At 36.1% G+C, this 21,241-nt stretch overlaps 1 protein-coding gene and 1 long non-coding RNA gene across 18 annotated transcripts in view; one reads left to right on the forward strand and one right to left on the reverse strand.

The window, feature by feature from the left end:
* Nucleotides 1-4,967, reverse strand: part of TRDN (triadin) — a 502,784-nt gene extending 497,817 nt beyond the window's left edge. For 13 of the 17 annotated variants that reach the window (XM_067010670.1, XM_067010680.1, XM_067010682.1 and 10 more), the window contains exon 1: nt 4,454-4,730. In XM_067010670.1, the coding sequence (XP_066866771.1) occupies nt 4,454-4,475 (22 nt within the window). In that variant the 5' untranslated portion in view covers nt 4,476-4,730. Of the gene's footprint in view, nt 1-4,453 lie in introns of all 17 variants that reach the window. The other 4 variants (XM_067010684.1, XM_067010683.1, XM_067010686.1 and 1 more) reach the window with 2 other exon arrangements.
* LOC136792358 (uncharacterized) overlaps nt 2,303-21,241 on the forward strand; it is a 91,990-nt gene continuing 73,051 nt past the window's right edge. Inside the window, exons 1-2 of the long non-coding RNA XR_010836023.1 lie at nt 2,303-2,411; nt 2,628-2,688. This is a non-coding gene — a long non-coding RNA (uncharacterized lncRNA). The remainder of the gene's footprint in view (nt 2,412-2,627; nt 2,689-21,241) is intronic.

Raw genomic sequence — 21,241 nt, forward strand, 5'->3', positions numbered from 1 at the left:
CTGTTGTTACAAATGTAGAATTCTGGACCCCTCTGTCTAATATGGGCATTTTTTGGTTTCCATTTCAATAACTACAGACTGTTTAATTAGGGGGTAATTTGCACTTATGAATAAATTTGGTGTCCAGTAGAGTCACTGACCTTACATGCATTACAAAATTTTTTTCTTAAAATTATTTACCTCACTAAAAACGTCAGTTCTGTTCTTTTCCTTTCTAACTATTATGGAGAAGCTTGAATATTTGCAGAAGTAGACAGAAAATTATAATGAAACTCCATGTACCCATCATCAGTCCCAATGTATTCAATTCCTGGCCAATCCTACCCCACCCACACCTCATCTACTTTATTCTCTGGCATACTCTGTAGAAGCAAATTTCAACATCATATCATCTCATCCATATTTGAGTGTGTGTATGTCCAAATAATAAGCAGTTTAAAATATAACCACATATATACACTAGTTTGTATAAAATGGATAACTAATAAGAACCTGCTGTATAAAAAAATAAATAGAATAAAATTCAAAAATTAAAAAAAAAAAAGAATATAAGAATCTGGCTAAAATCCTTCTTTTGACATTATTTGAACTTATTCTGCCAAATAAGTCTTGTCAAATCTTGACAAAATATGAATAAATTGAAAATGTGTTTGCTTGTTAGAAACATATATGCTCATTTTGGAACACGTTGGTATTTTTCAAAAAAGATAATTAATCATTCTGACTATTAAAAAAATAAAATTTTACTATGTAAGAATTCCTTACATAGTACAATAACCCTTCTGAACCCTGAGGTTGTATAACAGTTTAGAAGTTGAGAGTTTGACACCCCTTCTCTAACTTGAAAAAAAAAAGAATTTCCTTTAACTACATATTCTAGTAAATGCTAATTTAATTGTATATAGGCTCTCTACCAACTTGAATCTATTGTAGAAAAATTTGTATTTTCCTATATTCTAGAGGTAGTTGGACCCAGAGAACACAATCATATGAATGTTATTGTAAAACATAATTTGACTGTGTGTTAGTTAATTGGCAATTTGAAAACATTATCTATTTTACCAACTTTTAAAGAAGTCTCCATTTTTTAACAAAGCTACTAAGAATTAACTAAACTTTACTGTCATCAAAATTACTCAAAAAGTATTTTTACATAATGATATATTCTGTCAAATAGATGATGAAATTGGTAGTCGAAAGTTCATATGAACCTCAGAAGGGGAAGCTAACTTTGGCATTTGTCTAGGAATAACTGGGCCTCTGGAAAGAGGGCAGAAGGCTATTTATAACTCTAAACCTTAGCACTGTTTGAGTCAGATCCAGTCTGGGGCCTGATCTAACCTACCCAATGTAGCAGGGGCCAAACCAGAACAGGGGTCTAGTACAGGTCCCTACCAACCTCTGAATCAACACCAGGCTGACTATTGGTCTCACACAGCAAAAGGAAGTATTTAACATGCCTCTGGAGTCAGAGATCTGAGTGTGAATCCTAGCTACACCATAAATAACTGTGTAAATTCAGGCAAATTTCTAACCTTTCTAAACCTCAGCTTCCTATTCCATATATAGCAATAATAAAAGTATCTATCTCATTTTGCTGTCCTGAGGAGTAAATGGTCATGTTACATTTGATATATAATGTCTTCTGAATAAATATCAGTGGTTACTATCATTATTGTTATCATTATTAATTTATCATAGCTAGAATCAAAGATATTGTTTCCCTAAAGTCCTTTGGGGTTCAACTTTGTTCTAATTGTAGTTCATCTGTTGTTCTGTACCTGAAACACAGTTCCATATCGAACATTACTTCCTTTCTTCTGTCAGATGAAGTAAGCCAGCTTGGGATATGCACTGAAAATCTATGTGAGGAACTCAGTAAGGTTTACAGATATGCTGTGCATTATAGTTGAGTAAGCACCACAAGAAACATGAACTCTATCCTCAGACTTCCCCCAATTATCAGTGACCACGAGAGAGTTGTATAATCTCCATGACCTTCAGTTTTATAAAAATTGAGGTGAGGACGGTGGACTTAAGCTTTCTAAGGGGCTACTCCAGCTCTGTCTTAAGTACTACAAGGTGTCTGCTTGCTTTGTGATCAATGGATGAGAAGAATAATCAGTATATGTCTAAGGCTATGGATGCAGTGCTTACGTTTCAATAATGTGTCCAAAAGTGGCAGCAAAAGAAATAGAACAGATGAGAGGAAAGAATATTCCAGGTTGACAGAACAACTTGTACCAAGGCTCTGCACAAAAGTACACCTCTTATAAAAGACTGAAAGAAGGCTATTGTAGCTGGGCACAAAAAGTGAGAATCATGAAGACAAAATGAAAGGTGTGCAGTAGAGCAGCATGCAAGAAACTTTGGATGAACACAGAGAATGACTGTGGTACTAACCTTAAAAGGTAAGCTCATCTGAGTTGTCAGTCTAATTGTCATTTAAGAAATATGATGAATAAAATCATTCCAGTAAAGGAAAAATGTACATAACTAATGCGATGTTCAGATGACATAGATCCTATGAACTGTTAAGGCCTGGGAGTAGGAAATGCCCATCACCTAGGAACTAGATGGCGTTTTTACATTTTTAATTCATTACTAATTCAATGAGTTTTTTCTAGAGGTGACAACAAGAGGTCTTCCAAGCACCCTTTAAACTCTCCATGGGGAGAAGACAGAAACGTAAGTTCTATTCCATAATCTGGAATTTTCCTGTAAAAACATTTATGAATCAAGTGCGAAGGTCTACAGAGCATAATCCACAGGCAAGTGAAAAATGTTTTGGCCAAGTGACCCGAATCAGCTGGCAGTTCACACCCCATGCAGAGGTAGGGAACATATTCACAGGTATCTTAATAACTTGTGCAGGGCTAAGTGAGACATTTTTATAGATAGCTGTCTTTAAGACCATCTAAAGGTCACATGATGCAGAATATCTAAGGAATAAGAAAAAATGCTATTTATATTTAGTTAGCAAATTCTGAACTAAAATTGGTAAAGAGGAAACCTGATATCCTCTTAGAGAAATGAAAAAACACAAACTAGATTTAAGGGAGCTGGCTTCTAATCTTGGCAATGCTGTGGTTTTGAGCAAGTCTCCAAATATCAGAGTTACAGTTTCTATTTTTGCAAAATGGAGATAATACTGATAACTTAATTGAATTCTGTGAGGTTTAAATAAGTACATACACAAAAAGTCCTGAGCAAAATACCTGATACATAGAAATCTCTCAGTAATTATTTCTATTAATTTGGGGTACTAGACTAAATTTCTTAGTGGAAGATGCAAGTAAGACAATTCTCCTTGTAAGTAGTGACTGAAAATCTTAAACTCTGAAATGACCATGTACCCATACCAATGTCTACCCAAAGAGCCAAAACCACACATTCTCTTTTTTCAGTTGTCTGATTAAAAACAAACCAGCTCAGCATTAGACTTGGAAGCTGTGGAGAGCACCACCTGTCTGATTTGCTTACAGCTGTCAGAAGCAAATTTTAGATCCACCTCCCAAATTTTTACCCCAGCTAAAACTGGATTGTGCCTGTATTCAAAACACTTTAGTTGTCTTAAAGATAGCAAATATATGTATATATAATTATATATATACATATATTTTGCATATATTATATTTGGGCGAAATGATTGCTATCATGGTTGAATAATAAAAATGTTTTAAGGTGTGGCACATACCTTTTCAGAATAAGCTTTAAAACAGAAAAGCATATACCTTTTCAGAATAAGCATGAAAACAGAAAATATTTAATATAGATTCATCATGTAGAGGTAAAGACATGAGTGCATGAAAAGAATCAGAATCAAAAGCTTAATTACTCTATTTTTAAAACCATACTGATTTAAAGTGATTTTGTGCAATTTCAAACCTTGTCTCTGAATACCCACCAACATACATACAAAATTTTTAGGTATATAAATCTTATATGTGTGTGTGTGCATATTTATATACTAAAGTTAGAAAGGAAAACAAATTTAAGATCTCCAATTTGATATGTCATAAAGCAAAATGCTCAAAATCAGTTCTCTAAGTTTCAACATTAAATGCAACACTTTAAGTTCATCGTGGTCTCCAGCCTTGCATGCAAACTTTGTAATTTTTGCTAGGTAAGATATCAGCCCTAACGTTGCATGACCATAGCTATTTATAGAGGTGTGGGTGACAACTGTTAACTAGTGGGGCCTTTGGCATGGCAAATAGCAGTTTCCACATGCAAAATTTCAGAGAAACTTCTTTTCACTCCCCAACACACACATCTGCCAGCCTCTCAGCTCCCAAACCCACTTCTCTGATCCCATATAGAATCATCCATCAAGACAGCTATCTAAAAGCAACATTTTAAGAGGACACATTGACCATCAATGGGACTGTCAATTTCCACCTTTTTCTTTTTTGTTTTCCTAGTTGATACTATTGGAAAATGCTAGCAATACCTTCAGCCGTGATCTCAGTCATGGTGGTTGGAGAAAGGAAAAGGCAGGCAAAAATTCCGGTCAAGTGGCCCTTTGCAGAATAATTTAGGTTTGGAGAACTCTGATAGGGGGCTCTGTGTGAAAGCGTGAGGGCTCTTCCTTTTCCTGGCTGTTTCTGCTGCTCCTTTGTTGTCCTGTTGAACTTTTTGTCTCTTCTCTGCAGAGTTCTCCCCCCTGGAAACAACCTGAGCCCTTTCCAAGCAGCACTTGTGGCTCAGGCAGAAGTATCAGCTTCGAACAAAAATAGCTTCATCTCCCTAGGACTCTTCAGCACTTTTTTTTTGGGGGGGGGGGGCACTGTAAGGGAAACACACACACACCAGCTCTCCAGCCCCAAAGAGAGATAGGCCAAGAAAAGGCAAAGGAACCAGAAAGTACCATCTAAGCCCCTACAGTTTCCCTAAGATAATTACAGATTTGGGGTTCTGTGTCAGAAAACATGAAATAAAGAGTTGAAAGTAATCTTATCCGTGATAGCTCAGATTTATTCTTAGTGCCCTTAAAGCTCAGAACATTCTTCATCCCCTTATTTGGTGTGGGGAGGATCCTGTAATGTCTACCCAAGGCAAAGGGGAGGGTAGTCTTGTCATTTTTTCCAAGTTGATTCCCTATTGGTCTAAATCCATTTGGCAAGTGCAGTTATTTATATTGGGCTACACTTAAAGTTGCAACTATTAAATCCTAAGGCTTTCCTGTAGGAGATTAAGATTGTCCAAACACTGGCTAATAAGTAATATGTAATGTGAAGTTATATTGACACTAGAGAACTGATGAATTACTAGATTCTTCATTCTTTTTAATACTTTCATGAAAACGAAGTACCTGAATTTATCTATGAAGTAAGAGAAAGGGAAGGTGGCATAAAGTTTAGAAGCCTACAGCTCATATTTTAGTAAAAGATTTCAACTTTTCTCTATTTCAACTTCAAAAAAATAAAATAAAAAGGATCATAGCAGCTAACAATTAGCCAAATTGGCTGATTAGCATTTCACCTTCCCACTACTAGACAGGTGTCAATGAGCAGAGAAATATTCAATAGCTGGCAGTTAGAAGGAGGAGAATCAAAGGGCATTGATAATCACACACTCTAGCCAATCTGTGAATAATCAGGGGTTGACTACACTTACCTTTTATTTTATTCTCATATTCAACCTAACAAATGTTTGTGGTTTAAACTTTTAGCCTTAGCTTGCTGGCTTTGATTGTCAGAACCTCTTCAATTTGCATGGTACTTCAGAGATCAGAAAACAAAGTCACACATGTTGTTTTAATATTTGAAACTCAGAAGAGTGCTACAACAGCTATTTTCTTTGCCTCCATGTTGGCAGCTCTGTATTTGCTGCCCCAATTCCTACAATAGGAAGTGCTCATATACCAGCTGAATAAATGGGTTAGGAAGTAAGCAATCTTAATTCACAAAAGAGGAAATAATTCCGGGTAACTCTCATGATTTATACAGGATTCTATACCTAGGGCTGGGCTTGGGGCTTTTGACTACCAGTCTGATACCTTTCCAGAGAAGTGAGACTATGTTGCAGACAATGCCATTTGTAGGCAAAGGAAGGACCACAACAAATTAGGTCCACCAATGGATGGAAAGATGCAAACTCCTAGCAGCACCCCCCTGGAGCCCTGGGTTGGTGCCTACTTTTTAAGGTGGGGAAGAGGAGCCTCCAAAAGCAGAGCTCTCCTCACTTTGCCCCCAAAGGCATCTCCATTCAATATCACCACAGTGCTTCCAATTTGAAGAAAACATTGTGCTTTGAATCTCCATTTGGCAGTCACTTTCATAGTCTTTCACTGGTAGTTAACTGATGAAATAGTAATTCCTTATGTAACTCATTAAGAACTTACATTAAAAAGCTGAAACAAGAAACTAACACATCATTGTAAAGCAATTAAACTCCAATAAAGATGTAAAAAAAAAAAAAAAAAAAAGTTGAAACAAGACTAGAGAGCCAGACCAGTGACTGATGTTACTCTTAAATTCCCAATTACTGATTTCATGTCATACATACTAGAAGGAAAATGAAGAGTAAAAATATTCTAGCTAAACATGTTTAATAGGCTAACAAGCTTTTAACCCATTTATTGGATGAGTTTTTGAATTTTCTTAGACATTAAGAAATCAGTATATTTCTCATTTTGAAAAGTTACTAGAACTCTTTCAAATTATTTGAAACCCAATTCATAAAATGTCTTTGCGTTTCAAATGGAACTCTGAGAAGCTTTCCCATGTGAAGCAACTGACATTCTTCTAAGGCTACACATCTCATTCTTCAGGACAAAGAACAAAATATTACAAATAATACATTTGCCTTTCTTCATTTTTTTGGTCTTCTTCATTTTAAACAGGTATTCACTTTAAAGGAACACCAGTTCACTAGAATCTTACAACATGACCTAAAAGTGGTGGTTCTCTCTTCTCAGTGATAGCTTCTGATGTACTTTCACATTTTCCATTGCTGTAGGATCAGCACAGATAGGCTTATCCTGGTTTTGCATATAGGGACACTTGTTCCTGTATGCATTATTAACTGGCCTGGTCTTTATAAATCAATGGCAAACCATGAAAGCTTGTTCTCCTAGAAAATGTTTCATTTTGTCCAAGCCGCTTCTCCAACCTGATTATACTGATCATTACGCCTTGTGATTTTCACTAGATATTCTAAATATTCAAGTTAGCAGCCAAAAACATTCATTCTTAGAGCATTAAAAAAAAAAATCTGGCTGCTCTGTCAACTATTATCATAAACTAACAATCAGTAAGACATATTCTGTATTTGACCATGAACAAGGTATTTTCATCAAAACTGAATTTCAGAATGTAAAAAGATTCAGGAGGCAAGGAGAGAAGTTTTTTGATGATTTTTGGTTTCCACCAAAAAAATCATAAAATAAAACAAAAATTTTTAAAAATTTAATTATTTTAAGACCATACTACATTGTTTTGTTCAGTGCCAATTTGTGTTTTTTATAGAGCAGTGAGGAGAGATATAAATAGAGGTAAATAGCTATTTATCATCCGTCACCTATTTTTCAAGGACTAGGGATTTTTGAAAGAAAGCGAAGTTTTAGGGTTACTTCTCAAGACCTTCTGTTTATTAATTTACAGACATGAACAGCTTATACTTGAAAAGCCTATACCTAAACTGGTGTTAAACAGAAATAAAACAGTAAGAAATGTATATAATATTATATGTTTAAACTGAGTGGGAGCAAATTTATGGGTATTTAATTAGGATAGAAAGTGCTCATTCCTTGGATCTTAAAATAATGATAGGTGTAACTTTTATGTGTGTCTAAGTTTTCAGGTTCATTTTAATAGAAGACAAAAATAAATAACCAACTAGAATGCTTTTGGGAAAAAAGGGGGGAGGAGGGGACAGAGTGTCATAATATAAGAAAGTTTTATACATGAGCTAACAAATGTAAGCTACTGTTATACTGCCTTGGTTGAAGTAGCTTACAGGGGAAATATACAAAAGAGAAATCCTTTCTTTCAGCTTTGTAGGCGAAGAAAAACAGCAAAAACAAACTAGGTATGGAAAGAATAAATACTGGCTTGTTAAACTTTAGAATGAACAAATAAATATAGAAGAAAGTAGGAACATTGAAAGTGAACTTCGGGACCATTGGATTGTATTTACTTTCATCTGACCTTGAAATCCCATCACATGACCTAGAAATTCCTCTGAAGCTCGCTTGATAAACAGTCTTCAGAATCACAAGAAAAGCGTCAAATGAACTATTAGTTCATTAATCTTACTTGATCTCAGTATTGCTGTTCACTTTATTTTAAATTGTTTTGTGTTCTGTTTGTGCCATGGAAAATCTCCTTCTGTCCTCATTACTTTCTCTAACTGGCCTGAGCTTGCTGCTTTAACCAAAGGCTGAAAGCCATTCCATAGGTTTGGCTTTACCAACTGAATATTTAGAAACTGTGTAATCCAGCGCGTTTCAAATGACAAAAGGCCTTCCAGTGCAATTAAAAACTTTCCTCTCTTTAACCATGACTCATGAATAGCTGAGTCTCCAATATCAGGCTTCACACACATCTGACTCTGTCAAACATTTCTCTCAGAAATTTGCCTACGTCAATCCAGTCTTCAATTAAGAAAGGCAATGGATGCTCCTTTGTTCTTAAAGACTCCTTTCTCCAAAGAGTTGGCTTCTGTCCACTACCACAGTCCTCTTTATGAGGACTGACAACATCCTGTAGTAGGTGGCCCCTGTGGAGTCCATAATTCAGATTACTGCTCGCTGCTCTGTAGTCTATCGCACATGACCATCACTCTGTGGTCCTGGTTGCTATTCAAAAGCAATTTATGATTTATGTTTTTTGTTTTCTTATAAAAGCATCAATACTTTTCTTATAAAAGATAAATTATTTGCTGATCAGTTCTTAGATACAAATTTTTCTTTAAAAATAATATAAATGAATATTTCTATTTGCTAATTTTGAAAAAATTCACAATATCATCATCTTGTTCTTTACATTTTGATGTTTTGCATTATCAGTGATATAATCTGTTATACCTGTATATCACAACTGAATACCAACTAGAGTCACTAACTTTATGATCTTACTTATAAGTAAGGAAATAACATACTCATTAATTCCACTGTGCACTCTCTCTCTCTCTCTTCCCCCCCCCCCCCCCACACACTCTCTCTCTCTCTCTCACACACTCTTTACTGTGTCCTCAGCCCTAGGTTAGGTTCTAGTGATATCAAGATAAGCATGACAAGGTTTTGTCTTCAAGGAACTCACAGTCTAGTAGGAGAGTAAAAAAGGTATATCAAAAATTATAACACAGCTTGGTAAGTTCTAAGTACAGTAAACACTATGCATTGGATGACAGAAAAGGAGTTTCAATGCAACAGGAAAGGCTTTAAGAGTAAGAAATACTAGAATTGGGTCTTAAAGTGTAAGAAATTATTTAAATAAATGATCAATTGAGTACATATCAATACTTTCGAAGAAGAGGGAACAACTCCAAAAATATTATAAAGGTTTAAACATAATGAACTTTTTTTTTTGCGGTATGCGGGCCTCTCTCGTTGTGGAGCACAGGCGCCAGACGCACAGGCTCAGTGGCCATGGCTCACGGGCCCAGCCGCTCCGCGGCATGTGGGATCTTCCTGGACCGGGGCACGAACCCGTGTCCCCTGAATCGGCAGGCAGACTCTCAACCACTGTGCCACCAGGGAAGCCCCATAATGAACTTTGAATACTTCAGTAATCCCTTCACAGGGTACTTAGAAGGGAGCTCCACAAGAAAAAACAAGAGAATAAAAAAGAGCCAGATACTTAAGTGTCTTATAAGCCATACTAAGATTTTTGGACTTAACTCTAATTTAGTATGACACTGAAGTATTTTAAGCAAGAACATGAAATAATCAAATTTACCTTTTAGAAATACTGGTCAACAACAGTGATGATTACAGCTTCCTTAAGACAATTTCAAACGAGCCTTAGAAATAGAAGCCAGATTACAGAATGTGGGGCAAATGAGAAATCATAAAATGAAGAGAGAATCTAGAATATACTTCACAGAAGCTTATATAAAAAGCAAAGGAGTGAGATGGATTAGGAATTAGAGGGGGACACTAGGTACAACAGGAGTTTTTATTGAGATCAAAAAGCTTCAATCATATTTTCCTTTAAAGGAAGGAATACAGGAATGAAGGAAGAGTGATTAATGATCTAGGAGAGAGGAAAGGTAAGGAATACAGAAAAATCTTCAAGCAAATGGAAGGGTAAAGTTAGAGCTCATGTGGACAGTTCTTTTGAAAAGAAATAAAATTATTGGTAAAGTAAGAATAATTAAAATGGGACAAATATGGATAATTTTTGACTTATGAAAGGGGAAAAATGAAAGGAATTCATGCCTGATGGCATTATTTTCTCTGTGAGCCAATGTCATCTGCTGAGAAACAAAGGGTTAGAGGTTAGAATGACATCTTGAAGAAAGTTCTAAAGGTTTCAAAAAGCTGCAGAAGGGCTTCCCTGGTGGCGCAGTGGTTGAGAATCCGCCTGCCGATGCAGGGGACACGGGTTCGTGCCCCGGTCCGGGAAGATCCCACATGCCGCAGAGCGGCTGGGCCCGTGAGCCATGGCCGCTGAGCCTGCGCGTCCGGAGCCTGCGCTCCTCAATGGGAGAGGCCACAACAGTGAGAGGCCCGCGTACCACAAAAAAAAAAAAAAAAAAAAAAAAAAAAAACAAGCTGCAGAAGTAAAGAGAGAGGCAGCTTCTTAAGGAGTGCAGCATTCTACTGAGAGGCCAGCGAGGTTTATAGACCATAAGTTTGTAGTAACAAATCCATTTATATTAGTTAGTGTAATCAAAGAGGGAAAAACAAAAAGAGTTCCAAATACACCTCCTCTAAAATAAAAATGAAAACGTATCCCTCTCAGGTTAACAGTTCCAGGTTAGTGGGCATCTATAATGGCAGCTCTGTCATCTTTATGTGGCTTCCATAATTATTCTGATTCTTGGTACTCCAGCTGGCAATGAGAGAAAAGGCTTGCAAGGCTACATGGGTTAAGGCTGGAAGTAGCGTGGAGCACTGCTGCTTCTACTCCGTGGTGAGAACCTAATTCTTGGTCATACCTAACTGCAAGGGGGTAGAATTGGGACTGGCCATGACATCCTGATAAAACCCTATTCCTCGGATTGGATCTCCACCACAGGACTATTTTTGAGTTCTCCGGAGCCATGTTAATAGTTGAGCGTTGGAGCAGAGAAGTAGGTAGTTGGACTGAAATCTCTGGGCAAGTGTGGTCTTTAAGAAAACTTTTAGCTACAGTTAAGCCAAGGCAAGGATATGGGAAGAGCAGTACAGACATGACATTTTGGGAGAAAATAAATGATTGAAAAGGCTTTTATTTTAAGTAGTGTCTAAGCATTACAGTACATGTTTATAAATCAATCTGTTTGCATTCAGAATGTGTATTACCCTTAACTGCTAAATACATGAAGAGTTGTGACATACTATGAATATTCATGTGAATGAATTACAAAGACATACCTACCAAGAACTAAATCATTTCAAAAGATGGTATATCAGGGCATTTGACTTCCATTTTGATAAGCAGTTTTTAAGCATTTGTTTATCCAAATCTCTTCTCTCTCTCTCTCTTTTTATTTGGGGAAGGGAGAGTACTACCATCCAAATGTGCCCCTGCAGAGTATTTCATCAATTCAAATTAAAGATGTATTTTACAGTTGTCACTGATATATGACTTTGAGAATATGAACTGCTGTATAAATGTTAAATGTTCCCATCCTCATGAAAATCACATTTCACCTCAGAGCCATGTCTGGTTTTGCTATTCATTATTCATTTGAAGTCAGAGTTTTCCATTTCCAATATTATAATTAATCTGAATATTATTAAATGTTGTCACAAATAGCAGATTGTCAGCTTTCCTTGACCTCCTAACATGCATTCACTCTCATTTTAAATATTTTATTTTTATTCTTAATCTTCTTCAAAACAAAACAGAACCATTTGCTCTGTGTCTCTAAAAATTCCATTTAACAAAATAGATCTGTTCCTCTTTCTTCACTCCATACCTTTTTATTTAACCGGAGTTATTTTCTGTCTTACACGCCCCCAACAGTGTCAGCCTGACTACCTGAAAAGCAACGCATGTAGGATTTGCATTAGGAAAAAAGTACGTGTTTTGTCAACTTTACATCCCACACAGAAATCGTGGGCTCTAAGTTTAGAATAGAATTTCAAACCAATATAAGTGGTATTTCATGCTGGGAACAAACTGGAGTTGTGAAAGACACCAGGGGTATAAATTCATGCTTTCTTGGCATAGTCAGTAAGTTGAATATATGGCTGGATATAAAGAATAACATAGAAAGTATCCTGGTCCCAAAATGTATCACCCAGTAGGGAAGTCTGTTATATACAAATCAAAGGTTCAGTCCTATCATTTAAAATTGAATGTAAAGTTTTCTATTAAAAGGCAAATAACATTTGGAATACAAAATTAAGTTAGCAACTGGAAGACACATATCCATCATAATCAGAAAAGCCACATTTTTTGACAATTGTGCCATTTTGCAGCACTGCTTATTTATCAGAGCATCTTTTCCCACAAGCCTGGATACAGTCTTGTAACCCTCTCCAATACAGCATTCCATGTAGCCACTACAGTTTATCCTAGTTGGCACCGTTCATGAACTTAATAGCCATGCCATGAGCTTGGCAAGGGATTCAGAGGGAGGGACTGAGAGGGTTGAGACCCCACTGGAAGGACAAACAGGGGCATTTCCAATGCCAAACTTCAAGAACCTCTAAATTTGTTTTAAGGGCTGCTGTACATAAGTGTTTAGCATTATAATCGGCAGAGACAATCAATTCTGACAATTCACTATTTCATTGGAGCTATAAAAATCAGCAGTTACTTCAGCTGGTTCAAATTAGAAGGATATATAATTTTGTTTTTGCTTTGGAAATGTTGTGGACTACAGACACGTTTGATTTAGTCACTGATTGCATTTACATTCCACTGGATTAATCTAGTAGCATCATACTTTTTATTTTTAACAGAAAGCTTAAAAGCAAAGGAATGGAAAAGAAAAAAATGTTATTATAAGAAAAAAATTATTAAGCTGCTATTCACAGGCAGGGCACTTATTTCAAAGTGTGATTAGTTTAGTGGTGTCTAGGACATGCAAGTTTGTAGTTTTAAGGATCTTAGAAATAGCTGAAGCTAATTTTATCATTTTACAGAGGAGAGAACTGAGTGTTGGAAAGACTAAATAACTTGTTTACATTCACATATTTTATTACTGAAAACTTGAACTATGATCCAGTTGTCCTCTCAGACCAGAGCTACCTACATTATTCCTTATCCAGGTTTTTTTCCACATCTAGTCTTTTGGGATTTGAACTAGAACCCCATTTACCATAAACTCTAATTTCCTTTGTCTATTCTGAATCCTAAAAAAGAGGTGGATGGTCTTACATATCTTTGAATCCAGGAATGTAACAGTATCACCAATACTTTCTCCATTTTTCAGTTCTGTTCTTACATATATATTTACTTCACTCCCATGTGATCAAATGGGCATTTTCCACATGGGCATGGCTGCAAATAGTCCCCACTTCACTCAGGTCAATCAAGATTATGACTGCAGAAGAGAGACAGCTGTCTTTTCCCAATGTGTATATATAAATATTATAGGGAAGGGCTCTTATTGGTCTGGTTTAATCACATCCTCAATTAATCTTTGTGACCAGGAGAATGGGACACTTTGATTGCCCCAAAGCAATCTTTTGTGGTTGGAGTGGCTCAGTACAATAATTGGCAGCCTCATCAGAAACCTCTAGGATATGGGAGGGGAGGAGACAGAGAGGAGCAGTTGCCCAAGGAGGAGGATGTTATTGTCAGAAGACAGTGAGGAATACTAAGCTAACCAAAGTAAATGTCTCCTCTTGATCGTGACTATGACTGCAAATACACACACACACACAGACACACACAGACAGACACACACACACACACACACACACAGAGACACACACAGAGACACACACAGAGAGACAGTCATACATGCTTCTTCCCAGATATGTATACCAATACAACTATCCCATGTACAAGTAAAAATACACCCACGTCTTCCTCTAAACAAAAAAAAAACATGTCACTTGATTCATCTCCGGGTGATGAGAAATATCTTAACCTGGTCTATATATGTTTTTTTAATAATTATGAGTCTAAAGTTAAATAATAAATTTAAATAATCTATACTCAATATATAATGATGGGAATAGAATAATCTCCTTAAAATGAGAAGAAGTAACGTAGTTTGTCCCTGGTGCAGAATATCTTGCATACTTTGGAAGGGAAGGAATGATTTGCTGTTTCCATTTTCCTTGAAAATAATACACTCATGCTGCCATCATACCATCTTAAAATTGTAGTCTCTCCTTAGCAAAATCCTCAACCTCTTCTCTGTATTCGCTTTACCTTTGTGCTTTCCCAAGGATTGGTTTTCCTTTGAAGACATCTTTTCTCACACAGTCTGTCAAGTAGGGGCAGGATTTTCTCTTGGACCTCAAGGCCTGGAGGAGTTTTGGGTGTCCTTCTTACTTCTCATTATTTTTTCCAAAAGTTTTCTCCTCCTTACTCCAAAATGCATGCTTTTACTATCCCTTTTCTTGTCATTACCATCATTTTATGTCCCAGTAAGCTTCCTCAAGAAAACAGGACTATCTATAAAGCCCCCACTGCCTCATCTATTTGCACACCATTGCTTACCCCAAAAATTCCACCCAGTAGGAGATGCCCACAGAGGCCTACGAACTGCAGGCTGTTGGGAAAAGACTGTGTGTATTAAAAGAAATAGTATTTGAACATGTATTATACAGCAAGAACTGTGCTGAGCGCTTTTCACAGATTACCTCATTTTATCCTAGGTGTCTTCTCCACTTTTCTCTAAGGTTCATTAGAGCAAGGGCTCTGTCTATCTTGCTCACATAGTCATATTGTGTCTCTAATACCTAGCATAGTGCCAGGGCCTTGATATGAGTAATAATGGAAATAATATAAGGATTGAAATAGAACTGAAAATGAACTTGGGTTAAAAATATAAAATGACATCTCTTTCCCAATATTTACTTGAACCTTTTAAGCTTGGATTATTTTGAATGGTTTTATGTTTGTCAAAAGGCTTCCCTAATTGAATTAGAATATTACTGTTAAACAAACATGCCTCAAGAAATTGGATTCAGTTTCAGTGGTTTTCTTCCTTATCTGGTATAATGGGTTTATATATGAAAAGTAATTCCACTTCTAGTAATGTCAGATGAGGTAATTTGTAACAATTCTCCCACCAAGACAACAAGAAAAGCTGGACAAAGTATTTTTAAAAGCTTATATTTTAGAACTAATAAAACAATGAAGATTGGTATAATACAGTGAGGATGGAGGCTCAGCTTATGAGCTTCTCTTTCCTTGAGGTTATTTGTTATTTCAGAAGGGGTAACTGAAGCTTAGGCTGAGCTCCACTTTTGACAGTCTTCAGGCACTAGGAGATTTGGAGCACAGGCTCTCATGAAAGAAAATAGACTTGATGAACACCCCTCACTGAAAGGCAGTACCTGTGAATCCAAAATTCACCAAAGGGTGAATCCAAAATAGTCTTCCACAGGGACTGCAGCTCAGCCTCATATAATATTAAATCTAAAAATTATATTAAGATAATTCTGAAAAGCTATTTCCCCAAGATACCTGGCCAAAGTAATAATAAGTAATAAACCCTTTCTGGAAGAAAGTAATATCCTAGGGCATAGATTATTTCTACCAAGTGTTTGCACAGATAGTTGGAAGACACAGTTAAAAATATCCAGGCAAAAAGACAGAAGACAGCATGAACCAGCAGAAGCAGAAACAACAGGCATCAGTAAAAGTCTACAAAATCCTCTGATATTAGAGATATCAGATATTGACTTTAAGATAATTGTGTTTACTATGTTCAAGGAGGTAAAAGATAAGATGGAGAATTTTGAAAGAGAACAAATAACTACAAAAATGGAAATCACAGAACTGACAATACACAGTAACTGAAACTAAGGACTCATTTGATAGGTTTCAGAGCAGATTTAGGCACAGCCAAAGGCTGAAGTCTGGAGAAAAGACTGGAAAACATAAATGATGGTGTATAAGACAATGATGATTGAGAGAATGTTTATCAGGTGTACAAATGGAATTCTCAAAAGACAGATAACATTTTAAGAGATAATGACTGATAACTTTCCAAATTTGAAGAATTTCATCAAGCCATAAACTCAAGAAGCCTGAAGAGCCTCAGGCAGAATGAATGCAAATAAACCACTCTCTTTAATGGCTGAGTAGTAGGACCTACTGTATAGCACAGGGAACTCTGCTCAATATTATGTAACTACCTAAATGGGAAAAGAATTTGAAAAAGAATAGGTACATGTATATGTAACTGAATCACTTTGCTGTACACCTGAAACTAACACAACATTGTTAATCAACTATACTTCAATATAAAATAAAAAGTTATTTCCTGAAAAAAAAAGTAAATAAACCATTCTCAGGCACATCAGTAAAATCAGAGATAAAAATGGAAAAATAGTTTTAAATATAGCAAGAGAAGACTACTAAGTTTACCTTAAAAGATGCATCAGCTGAGACTAACAGGTGCCTTTTATGTATAAAAAATTTCATGATAACCATGATATCAAACCAGACATGGACATTACAAGAAAGAAAAATTACAAGTTAGCCAATTTCTTTATAAATATAGATGTGAAAATTCTAAACAAAAATTAATAAACCATCCCAGCAATGTATAAAAGGATAATATATCCATATCCCATTTGGATTGATTCCAGGAATATAAATTTGGTTTAACATTTGAAAATCATTGATATAATTTACAACCAAATAAAGGAGAAAAAGTATATGACCATCTCAATAAATATAGAAAAATTATTTTATGTAATACAATATTCTTTGATGTATGTGTGGGTGTTTCTAATATTAAGAATCCTCCTTAATCTAATGAATGACCATTACACAAAACCTACAGCAACCAACTCATCTAACTGTGAAATGTTGAAAGTTTTCCTTGCAAAAGTGGGAATAAAACACAGACATTTCTATTTAATAGTGTACTGGAGCATATAATAAATAATAAGGAAATAATAAAATGTTAAAAGATTTGAAAGGAAGAAATATAGCTGTCATTAATCATCACTGACATGATTGTGCACATAGAAACTATACAATAATCTGCAGATAAACTATTAGAATTAACAAGTGAGTTTAATAGGTAAAAACTTATAAAATCACTTTGGCAAAGCAGTATTATTACTAATTCTACTCTGAAGCACATACCCAATATAAATGCAAGCACATGTACGATATGTGCCACAAGAGATTTCTATAAAAGTGGTCCTAGCAGTATTGTTAGTAATAGCCAAACACTGAAAACAAACCCAATACTCATGAACAGTAGAATGGAAAAATTGTGGTGTATTTATACAATGAATTACTGTTCAGTAAGGAAACTGAACAAACTACAACTATGTGCAACAACATGAATAAATTTCATAGCCTAACGTTGAGTAAAAGAAGCCAGACAGGAAAGACTACATAGCATATGGGCATCATTCTATTTGTATAAATTTTAAAAATAGGCAAGTGTAAATTATAACACTTGAGAATGCATGCTTAGATGGACAACTATCAAATAAATCAAGGAAGCAATTGCCATTTAGAAGGAGTCTATCTTATAGAAAGAGAAAAGGATTACTATGGACAATGGGGGCGGGTATGAGATGCTGGCAATGTTCTATTTTTTGACCTGGGTGATCACTGCATGAGCATTTATTTGCTTTGTGTTAAATCACATATATATATTTTCTACCTGTGCTATGGATTTTACAATTATAATATTTTTATTAATTTTTATTGGAGTATAGTTGCTTTACAATGTTGTGTTAGTTTCTACTGTATAGCAAAATGAATCAGCTATACATATACATATATCCCTCTTTTTTGGATTTCCTTCCCATTTAGGTCTCCACAGTGCATTAAGTAGAGTTCCCTGTGCTATACAGTATATTCTCATTAGTTGTCTATTTTATACATAGTATCAATAGTGTATATATGTCAACCCCATCTCCCAATTCCTCCCACCTCCTCCTTCCCCCTTGGTATCCATACATTTGTTCTCTACGTCTGTGTCTCGATTTCTGCTTTGCAAATAACATCATCATCTATACCATTTTTCTAGATTCCACATATATGCATTAATATACAATGTTTTGATTTTCTTTCTGACTTACTTCACTCTGTATGATACTCTCTAGGTCCATCCACGTCTCTACAAATGACTCAATTTCATTCCTTTTTAGGGCAGAGTAATATTCCTTTGTATATATGTACACACACCTTCTTTATCCATTCCTCTGTTGATGGACATTTAGGTTGCTTCCATGTCCTGGCTATTGTAAATAGTGCTGCAATGAACATTGGGGTGCATGTGTCTTTTTGAATTATGCTTTTCTCAGGGTATATGCCCACTAGTGGGATTGCTGGGTCATATGGTAGTTCTATTTTTCGTTTCTTAAGGAAACTCCATACTGCTTTCCATAGTGGTTGTATAATAATTATAATATTTAAAATAAAATAAATAAGAATTTTTCAAACTGGACCAGGGGCATCAAGAAAGCTAGTAATGGTAATGATTTAAGGACAGGACCAGGATTAGGATGAGAGGAGCAAGGCACTCACCTTGGGTGCAAACTTTAAGGGAGGGCAAAAAACTCACTAACTGTAAGTAAATAATCTTTTAATGTATTAAAGAATTAATACCAATGCAAAAAATTCAGGATGAATGAAATATCAAAAGGATAGATAACAAATAACAAATATGAAGACAGGATCAATACAGACCAGGAACTGTTTTGTGCTTTGACCTATATTAACTGATCGAATCCACATAGAACTCTATGAGGGGGCTTCCCTGGTGGCGCAGTGGTTGAGAATCCTCCTGCTCATGTAGGGGACATGGGTTCGAGCCCTGGTCTGGGAAGATCCCACATGCCACGCAGCAACCAAGCCTGTGCGCCACAACTACTGAGCCCTGTGCCACGACCACTGAAGCCTGTGTGCCTAGAGCCTGTGCTGCGCAACAAGAGAAGCCACCGCAATGAGAAGCTCGCATACCGCAACAAGAGTAGCCCCCCGCTCGCTGCCCGCGCGCAGCAACAAAGACCCAACGCAGCCAAAAATAAATAAATAAATAAAATAATTTTAAAAAACCACAACTCTATAATTATCCCTTATTTTACTAAGAAGGAACCTGTGGCACAGAGGAAAGTATTTTCCCAAGGTCATCCAGCCAACCCATGGTAAAGCCTGAGTTCACCCCAGTTCAAACTCAGAAGCCATGCTCTTAGAGACAGAACTACACTCCACCTGCCCGTTTGCAAGAGTGAGCAAAGGCGGTCAGATCGTGACAGCCGGTGATCTCCCATGGGTGATATTAGCTCTGACTCCTTCTACTGAGCATATGCCCTCCACATAATTGTGATTATTGTGTTCAGAGGACAGATGTAATTAAAGGAAGAAGATTAGGGAAATCAGTATAATTGGGGACCTTACAAAATTGTCATGAAACCTCTCTTTTCTTAAGTGTGATTCCTGTTGTGTGGGATATGCCAAGCAGCCAATAAAACCTCCTACAGTTCTCGCACTCAAATGATTCCGTCTCACTACTGTAATTCACGCTACTCTAGGACTCCTGTGAGCGTTAGATCGAGTAAACTTAATATCTGATAAACATAGTTGAATTAAAAATACAGATTTATATCAATTAATTTGAAAGTTATACCACAGTACGTTGCTACACTTTACGAGCAGCTTAGAACCGTACAATTTTTCAGGCCTTTTTTTATAAGAATGAGGGCCAGCGTGGGGGTATGCGGTGTCAGGTTTTATTTACCTTCTGAAATGCTAACTCATTAAACAAACGTCATCATTTAGACTTGCGTTCTGTTGAAGTAAGCTCAGTTTGAGCCAGAAAAAAACAAGTCACAGAATCAGTTTGGGGAAAGTGCACAAAGCAGCTTAAATTTCAAAGGTAGCTCAAAAATTAACGACTCTTAGTTCCCTCAAGGTGCAACAGTATGCTTTGAGAACAGAGAAAGAAACAGAAAAAAAAAATTAGGGAACTAAATAATTCCAATGAATATTAATGAAAGATGGGCGCTTTTCAGGCAGAGCTTTGTAGGTAGAAAGGAAATAGAATTTATAAGAGAGTAGATTTCAGTAAACAGTTATTTATAGATATGGGGAAATGAGTTCTGCTGAATTTCAATCCTTCTTAAGCTGTGGCAATGTCCATTTTTTTTCAAACGAGTCAAACTTTTTGAGAAATAAAGCTTGCTATAGGCTACCAATATAATCTCACTAGAACATAAAAAATTCCTTTAAACAACCACTTTAAAAAATATTTTCTAAATAGTCAGTTTGATGGTTTCACAGGACTATAACTCTGAGCCTACATCCAGAATCTTAAAAATTGACGTTAAGTCTTTAGCCATCCCGCTTTCTGTTTTAAACAAACTATGGCATAAAGTATCACTGCAAAAAAATGAGAGTTCTGTTGCAGAACTACTCTCTCTATGACAATGATGGGAGTAGAGTTGAGAAAGTGAACTGGAAAGCTGATTTGAAACTCTCTGCACTCCATCTAGAAAGGTGATGACAGAGTTAAGGTAAGACTCAGGGTATCAATCACAGCAGGAAAAATTATAATTAAATGTTTTAAAGTACCATTGTGAAAAAGTCAGTTTTCTATTCTAAACTTAAATTAGCAACCTGTGAAGCAAATTTCTCTGAGGCTCATTTTGAAAAATTTTAGAATGAAAATTAGTAGACAAAATGTCAGGTCCAAAACTTTAGAAAAATCTTGGTGATACTCAGTTGGGCCCCAAAGCCTTTCAATTCATCTCCTCCTCATTATTTTTCTGTAACAAAAGGAGTTATCTTTGACTGTTAGTGTTTCCATGCAACCATCTTTGACTGTTAAAGCCAGAGATGGGTCTGTCAGAGCTGTCAATATCTTGTGTGTCTGGGATTTCAGGCTTTCATCCATCTGAACATATAAATGTAGAGCTTTTGTGCTTTGCAGTTCTGATTTTTCATGAGCATGAATGCAAAAGAAACTGAGCTAAGAATGG

This window comes from Kogia breviceps, chromosome 13, assembly GCF_026419965.1.
Source record: "Kogia breviceps isolate mKogBre1 chromosome 13, mKogBre1 haplotype 1, whole genome shotgun sequence".
In the NCBI taxonomy this organism is placed as follows: domain Eukaryota; kingdom Metazoa; phylum Chordata; class Mammalia; order Artiodactyla; family Physeteridae; genus Kogia; species Kogia breviceps.